Genomic DNA, 9,216 nt, shown 5'->3' with positions numbered 1-9,216 from the left:
ATGAATAACAATAAACAATGTGAGTAGCGGTCTTTGTATTAACGTTTTATTTTCTTACTTAATTATAAAATAATATACATAACAAATAAATAATTCTTTTAAACGTAAACTGTTTTGCCAGATAAAATCGAATAATTTCTTTATTTAATGTAAAATATAAGTTTTAATTTTCTTATTTATATTTAAAATATTTATCGTCTAGAATTTTGTATGAATCCATTTGCGTTATTAGTATGTAACTAAAAATACTTTTATTTTACTTTAATATTTTATTTAAAAATTTTTTTTTACTATATATACACATAGATATCATGTATGTTTGTATAAATATTATTATTTTAATATAATCAAAAATTAATACTTTAGCAGTTGACTCACAAGCAGCATATTTCATAAACAGCGAAAATAATATAATTGCAATCAAATCAAAAAGATCTTTGTAAGTAAATACCTCTGAAATTTTTTAATGAATGAGGAAATGGTCTCAGAAACTTCGTATTATTATGCAAAATCTTTTTATTAACCATTTTGTTAATTATCGACCTCAAATTTACCAAATATTCCAATTTTAGTTAGTATTTCTGCGTGAATAACTTTGTAAAAACCAATTGAGAATATGTACATAAATTCACACTAAAAATTAACGATATTGGAATTTCAATGATCAATAAAACTAAATAATTAATACAAATAATTTAAATAGCCAAATATACAAATAAACTTTCAGAATTTAATTGAAATTGATTGAAATTGAAAAAAAATATAAATAAACTTTCGGAATTTATTCAAACAACCGAAATAATTATTATAATAAAATGAATTTTTGGAACGCATTTCTTCTTGTATTCTTAAACTAATTGATTAAAACTTTATTGTGACTCTAGTTTCAAAAAATATAGAAAGAAAGAGCCGATCATATTTATACTAACATTTATCATTACTGTTTTATCTGTAGCGATTGTAGTATTCGCTGCCCTATGTAAGTATAAAAATTAAATAAAATATTATAGATGAATATAGCATACTATAAAGTTTATATACATGATAAACTTTACTTAGATGCCAAGTTTAATCAACGAATAAATTATTGCGAGAATGAAAACTGTCTGCGTATAGGTATGAATAAATCAACTACAGCAATTTACCTTGTTAATGTAAAGTTAGATTTTGTAAAAAAAATAGCAATGTTTTTATTTTATTTAGCGGCAAGTTTAAAAGAATCGATGGATACTTCTATCGATCCATGTGACGACTTTTATAAGTAAGGAGGAATGTTAGAAAAGAAATTTATGTAGATATTAGAAGTTAATTATGTTTATATTCTTTATAGATACGCCTGTGGAAGATGGCCAACATCTCATCCTTCATTAGATCCAAGTCAGGAATATAGTTGGTTCAAAGAAAGAAGTATGAGAGTTTCAACAAAGATACGAGATTTATTATTAAAAAATTTAACGAATGAAGATTTTCCTTCGGCTATTTATGAAGCTAAAACGTTATTTGTGAGTTGTATAAATATAGGTAAGTTATTAAATATATCCAATTCTTGAGATTATACCTTTTGTAATTATAATAAAAACCACCTAATTTTTAAACTTTATAAATATTATCTAATTAGTTGTTAAATATTCAATAATAACAATAGTTGTTAAATGACAAATTTAAACGTTGTTAAACAAATGGTTTTATTACTTTTTCTCTCTTTCTCTTTTTATTTGTCCCTCTGTCTGTCTGTCTGTCTGTCTGTTTGTCTCTCGCTCTCTCTCTCTCTCTCTCTCGCTCTGTGAATACATATAATTCCTTATAATTAAATTTAATTTTAATTATTTAAATAATTAGAGACACGAAACGAATTAGGACTAAGTCCGTTATTTGATCTTTTAAATGAATTGGATTTACCACAAATTCCTGCAACAATCACCAAAAATACAACAAATTTTATAGTACAAATGGCTAAAGTTAAACGAGTTCTATGGGCAGACATTTTTTTTGGAACTTATATTTCCAATGATCCTAAAGACAATCGTAAGAATGTCATTGTTCTTGATCTTCCTGACAGAGCTAATCCTTTTCCTAGGTAATCTTTAATTATTCATGATAATAAACAAACATTCAGAAAAAAATATATATGTATATATTATGCACAAGTACAGAAACACACACACACATATATATATATATATATATATATATATATTATGCACAAATACAGAAACACACACATATATACATTGTTTATATCTAATAAAAATTTTTATTAGTGATAAAATATTAGAAAAACGACTACAAATTATTAAAACAAAAACTCGCTTGATTATGGAAGAAGTGGATGAAATAAACGAGGAAATAAAAGCATTTTTATCTGCTGAAAAAATCTATATGACTGAAGTTTTTAAACAAGTTATAAGCAATGGTACAACTGATCAACGATCTTGTAAATCGAGAAAACCATTTTCTATTATTTCTGAAGAGGACATACAAAATACTGTCAATGAAGTATACAAATTAAGTGAAGTATTTTATACTGTAAGGAATTTTTAATGCTAAATAATTTTTATATAAATTACATTAAATTTTTATATAAATATTCATCTGACTAAATACTATATGAATAAGCAAAACTTTGTATTTAAAAGTTAAGGAATTTTTATAATAAAATTCATACTAAAGATTAGATAAATATAAAAAATGCTTACAGTTATTATTTTCTCGCTACGATATTAGTGAAGTTTTAAGTTTTGTCCATGAAAATTAGCGTTGCCTCTGTAAATAATATACAATCTATTCATTTTCATTAAAATATACAGATTTTGAAACTTTAAAAATATTCATTAAAATATTATGAATAACAAATTAATTAATTATTACTTGATATATTTTTATTATTTAATGCCTAATCCAGTTAATTATGAGCATTATGTTTGGATAACTATAAATACGTAAAATAAAATTGTATTTAAAAGTAATGAATTATAATTTATTGAGTCTTTACAATAATTTGAAAAATACTTTAATACATTTTTTGTATTATCAAGAAAAAATAATGGTGATTCAAATTAAGTATTATATCTACGAGGGCAAATATAAAAATATGATAAATTTTACCATTAAACTCTCAATTTTATATAAGACTTGCATAAATTATAAATACATCTTTAATAAAAAATTGACTTATTATATGTACTTAAGTGTTTTATAAATAAATATATTCTTACATAAAAAGATTACTTTAAAAAAAATAAAATTAAAGCTTATTTAAAATAAAAATTATCAAACACGCTATTAAAAAATAATATATTTTTTTAAACAATATTCTAAAAAAAATATTTTTGCACTTATAGGGTAAAATTTGTGACATTTACAAATATAACAAATAATAATAAATTCCTTTTTAATATAAGCCAAACCTTCGAATTGGAAAAATAATTTTTTATGACTTATAGTACTAAATAAAACAAATAATGTAAAATAAATGTATAAACATTTAACAATTTATATTTTAAGTTATCAAATCTACATAGAAATCAAACAATGGATGACGATAATGATATTCAAGACAGTGATTACATGTTAATTGAAGATTTACAACAAATAACCGACGAATATGTTAAATCGATAAATGAATCATTAGAGCCAAAAATAATTTGGAAACCATTTATTCAAGAATTATTAAAAGAAATAATAGATTTCGATCCAAAAGAAAAAATCTTAATATCAGATATAAATTATTTAAAAGAAGTTGCAGTTATTTTATCTTCAACTGGTGATAATCTATTAGGTGATTGGTTCATTAATCCATTTATAATTTAATATAATATTAATGATATTTTAAATTATATAAACGTATATGATATTTTAAAACAAAATTTGTTTCGTATTAGAAACTGCAATTTGGTGGACTGTAGTGGATTATAGTGTGCCTTATTCTTCAGAAAATTTAAGAAGGATTTGGGATACGTACACTTTAGAATTGACAGGTGCAAAATTAGATCATTCATGGCCAATTATATGTGCTGAAAATGTAAACGATCTCATGGGTATATAAATAATTAAATTTATCGTTAATTTGTATTCTACATATAATATTATATTTTTAAACTTAAAAAAAGAATAATATTTCTAAATATAACTTAATCTACTTATATATAAATATGTTTAATATTAAAACAAAAATTAATATATATCAAATAAGAAATGTTATTGTATTCGTAAATACAAGTAATTTAAATACAAATTTGCAATTATAAAGTAAAATAAAGTACAAATATGTATTAAAATAATATTTATAAAATTCATCTTTGGTAAAACCCCTTCTTATTTTATTTATTATATTACAAGTTTTTCTATTATAAATTATCTTTTGTAAAGTATTATAATATTATGTATGATTCGTACTGAATGTAACAAATACATGATAAGAAAACCAATATATATTATGATATTTACAAACATTACTAATGATTTTCTGTAAACCGAATTTTAAAAATTTATAAGAAATTTTTGTAATTAAAATTTATCTTAAATATTTATAAATTATTATTATTATTATTATTATTATTATTATTATTATTATTATTATTATTATTATTATATTATATTATATTATAATTATAGTATTATTATAAATGAACTATCTAATGTACATATTTATTGATTAATATAAAATTTACACATTCATACTCAATATTATTATATAAAAATATTACATATATAATTTTATATTTAAACATAAAGTTTATATCTAATGTTCGCAAATATAAATTATATATAATTTATTAAATTACACTTTTAGGTATGGCAGTTTCTTGGCTATATGTAAATCCGTCTTTTACAAGTGATGGTTCAATAGATCAAGTTAGTGAAATGTTAGAGAACATTAAATTATCATTTTCGAAGTTCGTATTAGGAGTTGATTGGATGGACGATCAAACCAAAATAAAAACTTTAGAAAAAAATAGAAAAATGAAATCTCTTATTGGCTTTCCTAAATGGCTATTTCAGACAGGAGAACTAGATATTTTTTATAAAGGGGTATTTGACGAATTCTATATATATATATATATATATATATACAATTAATACTTGGCATTTAAATATCGATCTTCTATATTATAAAATTAATCAATTTATTAAAAAATCATAGTATAAATTTAAATTAAACAAATTTTTAGTCCATTATTTGATACAAAATTGAAAGTATTTAATACAAAATTATTTTCATTATTTAGACAATGTGTGAATAGATGGAAAACGGACAAAACCACTTGAAACAAATATTATACAATAATATATACCCATAATAAAATCTTTACTATTCATTTACAGATTAATATGTCGGATGGCTATTTTGAGAATATGCTACAAATAATTCGCATACAAAATTTAAATCAATTGAGATATTTGGCAAATAATGAAACGGATGATGAACCATAGTATGTAAAACGACAATATGCTTAAAAATTCTAAATTTATGTATATAACAAAAATCCATAAATATATTTATGAAGTATTAGATATTTCAAAATTTGTATATTAATTTATTTTAATAAAATTAAAGAAAAATTTAATTCTTGCACATAGTTATAGATTAATATTATAAATAATTATTAATTTATTGATAAATATTAGTATTTCATCGATAAATATTCAAAATTCTTCTATTTATCTTATAATAAATGTAATTTATAATGTAAAAAATAAATAATTAAATTATTTTGTCATTATAGTTGGCCACTAGAACCTACTGAAGTCAACGCTGTTCATACATTTCAAGAAAATCAAATAGGTAATTCTTAAACCAACTTACCATTTATATTCGTAAAAACAGAAAAAACTTCCCTTTATTATTAAAACATGTATGCAATTTAACTATGCAAAAATACTAAAAGATATAAATACGAAATTTTTGCACCCCAAGTAATTACCTACCTATCATTACTTCAATTGCTTATATATATATATATATATGTGTGTGTATGTGTGTGTGTATGTGTGTATATACAGCAATTCCCGCTGGGATTCTACAGTTTCCATTTTATGAATTAGGCCTTGAGTAAGTACAAAAATTCTAATATATAATTATGTTTATTATAAGAATATAATTTAAAAAAAATATGCTTCTTAACGAGCGATGCTTAAACAGTATGAAGAATTGTAATTCGTGAAATCTTATAGATTTAAAATGTGCATAAATATTAAACCATATATTAGGTCTTTAAATTACGGTGCACTTGGAACAATATTGGGACACGAGTTAACTCATGGCTTTGACAATAGCGGTAGACGTTTTGACAGTACCGGAAATCTCAAAGAATGGTGGAGTAACGAAACAATTTCACAGTACACCGATAAAACTACGTGTTTCGTAGATCAATACAGCAAGTACTTTATTCCAGAGGTAATAAATTTCTCGGGACCATTTTAAATCCTAAATTACTCTGCAAAAATTTTTCAAACTCTTATTTGCATTCTGCCTAATTCATTATTTTATTATGATTATTATGAATTATATTATGAATATTATGTAATTAAAATAAAAACTTATTTTTAAATTACTTAAATAGAAATAAGTAGAAGTATTTAAATATTTTAAACATTTTTAATAATATAGTTGCTCCCGATAAGCAGTCACTCAATAAGATAGTAATGCATGTATATTAAATTACAAGCAATACAAATTTCAAAATGTTACATTATTTAAAGTGATTTAACGATTAACTTACAATAATTTATTTATTGATTTATTTATTTATTTATTAATTTACAATAATTTATTTTGTCGAATTATATAATAATATTTGCGTCTTTGTATTTTATCATAAATAATTAGAAAAATTATTATATGATTATACGTTCTAAGCTAAACTGAACTTTAATTTTTAATTATCTTTATAATAAAACTAATATGTATTATCCTTCTTGCTTGGAATACTATAAAAGAATGTTTTATATTATACATCATTATTCATTAATAATATTGTATGTTTTGTATTTAGGTTAATAAATACATTGATGGTCAACTAACTTTAGATGAAAATATTGCAGACAATGGTGGACTAAGAGAAGCATATCATGCATATCAAATATGGAAAACCAAACACAAAAAAGAATCTCTACTTCCAGGATTCACTCATCTTACGCATGATCAGCTTCTATTTTTGAGCTATGCACATGTAATTAATTGTTTTTTTTTATATAATATTAATATTAAAGTACTAGAATCATGTCAACTGGAATTAAACACAATTTTTTAGATTTTATTTTAAATTATATTTAAAAAACGATATATTCAATTTATAAATAATAAAATTAAAAATGATAAAATATGTTTTAATATTTTATCTGTCTATGAGTAAAGTTTTAATTAATTTAATACCTAATAAGGAATTATATTCAAATATCATAGATTTTAAGTAATCTTATAGAATATTATTGAAGTTGTTTAAAAATTTACAAGGTATCACAAGTAACATAAATAATTCTATTAATTTGATAACATTACTTTAATTTTATTTTTAGATGTGGTGTGAATCATTTACCTATCACGATTTAAAATGGATGCTACAAGATCCTCATTGTCCAGGTAACATCAGATTAAAGATGGTTTTAAGAAATTCGAAACACTTTAGTAAAGCTTGGAATTGTCCTATCGGTTCAAATATGAATCCTATTAAAAAATGTCAATTGTGGTGAAAAAAAATATACAAAAATGTTAATATGTTTTCTAAATGATATTTCTGGATGATAGTAAAAATAAATTAAAAAGAATTCATATTTCAATAAAAAAATTTATTTACTTAAAAAAAGCATTCAGTTTTTACATAGATAATAAAGACTGTTCACCTGGTTATGTTCCTCATTAAAAACATGGATATTTGGATTACAATTATGCATATTTTTATATGCGTTCTTAAAAGACATATCTTTGGAGTATAAATTTACCAGTATGACATTTTGTTGTAAAACTATTCATCTTTCAGCTCATTTCGATATTATTTCTATTCACTCACACTATTATAAATTGTACATATTTAATATACATAGCCACCATTAGAAGAAGTAGGCTGGGTATATTTGTAACCCCCAAAAACGGATTCCTTGGCTTCTACAGCGCTAATAGTTACTGTATCGTTGTCGACATTGACAGAAGATGATGGAGTTGGAATATTCTCAACCAAGTGACTCTGGGATACCTCGATAGACTGAATAGGAGCTTCAAAAACAAGCTTCTCATTATCTATTGATGCACTATGTGCATGACTGACTTGTTGCTGATTGCCCTGAAGGGGATTTCCATAAATTAGGGAAGGTTGCTGGCTTTGCTGCGCCTGGTGAGGGATGTGTTGAAACTGTTCGTAATGTTGTTGCTGGTTACTTTGGGCTACAATTGGGGTAAATTGTTGAACTGCTTGTACATGTTCGTGTTGCTGAGGTACGGGGAAACCATGTACTGTCATTGGTTGATGCACCTGATGGACCTGTTGAATCTGTTGATGATGTTGTTCTTGCTGACTGCTTTGAACTTCTGTGGGCCCAAACTGGTGGACTAATTGCGCATTGGTATAATGTTGTTGTTGCGAGACAGGTGCACCATAAAATGAAGCTGGTTGATGGATTTGCTCACTGTGATGTTGAAAATGCTGTACTTGTTCATTATTCAATTGCATCTCATGCTGTAAAGAATGAACTTGTTGCTGTTGATGTTGAACCCCATATGTGGTATGCGGAACTGCAACGGGGGTAGCAATGTTAGATTGAGCTTGAACTAACGTAGCTGGAACTGCAATTAATAAAATATTTTTCTTTTATTTAGAGTAATTTAATAAATGATTGTTTATTAGAGATATTTTTAAATTGCCTAGGAATTAAGCTATTCCTCAGAACTTTCTATTTTTAAAATCCATTCTCTTTTATCATTTTTAAATATAATTTACATTAGAATTCTACCTTACTCTACCACATTAAAATCCTAACCATCTCTACGTAGGATATTATTATTTTATTGTCAATTTATTATTTTGCTAATAAAAGTTTATTATACCTTGATTAACAAACTGATGCTCAACATGATGTAGTTGAGGAGCAATGTCACCGTGCTACAAACAAAAATTTAAAACAAATACATTTATATGTTTATAAAAAATATTCTATAAAAGTTTTAGTAATTACAGTAAATAGTATTTACATTAAATGATGGAGTTCCATAAGAGGTAGCAG

General features: G+C 23.6%; 2 protein-coding genes across 2 annotated transcripts in view; one reads left to right on the top strand and one right to left on the bottom strand.

Moving 5' to 3' along the window:
* Nep5 (M13 family metallopeptidase neprilysin 5) lies at positions 1 to 7,692 on the top strand. Its single transcript, XM_011500932.1, has 17 exons — positions 1 to 19; positions 367 to 439; positions 885 to 979; positions 1,060 to 1,116; positions 1,204 to 1,261; positions 1,331 to 1,521; positions 1,840 to 2,077; positions 2,262 to 2,526; positions 3,505 to 3,778; positions 3,882 to 4,037; positions 4,793 to 5,031; positions 5,326 to 5,432; positions 5,727 to 5,785; positions 6,004 to 6,052; positions 6,211 to 6,397; positions 6,996 to 7,172; positions 7,519 to 7,692. Exons 1-17 carry the CDS (start codon positions 1 to 3, stop codon positions 7,690 to 7,692), a joined length of 2,418 nt encoding a protein of 805 aa, XP_011499234.1.
* An 81-nt stretch (positions 7,693 to 7,773) lies between these two features.
* Positions 7,774 to 9,216, bottom strand: part of LOC105363362 (G-box-binding factor) — a 5,963-nt gene continuing 4,520 nt past the window's right edge. Inside the window, exons 4-6 of the mRNA XM_011501029.1 lie at positions 9,185 to 9,208; positions 9,041 to 9,095; positions 7,774 to 8,779 (exon numbers count right to left, since the gene is read on the bottom strand). Coding sequence (XP_011499331.1) covers positions 8,031 to 8,779; positions 9,041 to 9,095; positions 9,185 to 9,208 — 828 coding nt within the window. The 3' untranslated portion in view covers positions 7,774 to 8,030. The remainder of the gene's footprint in view (positions 8,780 to 9,040; positions 9,096 to 9,184; positions 9,209 to 9,216) is intronic.

Source organism: Ceratosolen solmsi, unplaced genomic scaffold, assembly GCF_000503995.2.
Source record: "Ceratosolen solmsi marchali unplaced genomic scaffold, CerSol_1.0 scaffold27, whole genome shotgun sequence".
Classification (NCBI taxonomy): Eukaryota; Metazoa; Arthropoda; class Insecta; order Hymenoptera; family Agaonidae; genus Ceratosolen; species Ceratosolen solmsi.
Note: the sequence above shows the minus strand (reverse complement) of the source record. Positions and strands in the feature narration are given on the sequence as shown.

Excerpts from the sequence above, each read along its gene's own strand:
- Nep5 (XM_011500932.1), top strand. Across the intron at positions 1,522-1,839 it reads TGTGAGTTGTATAAATATAG|AGACACGAAACGAATTAGGA; the intron begins GTAAGTTATTAA and ends TTAAATAATTAG. Across the intron at positions 5,032-5,325 it reads TAGATATTTTTTATAAAGGG|ATTAATATGTCGGATGGCTA; the intron begins GTATTTGACGAA and ends ATTCATTTACAG.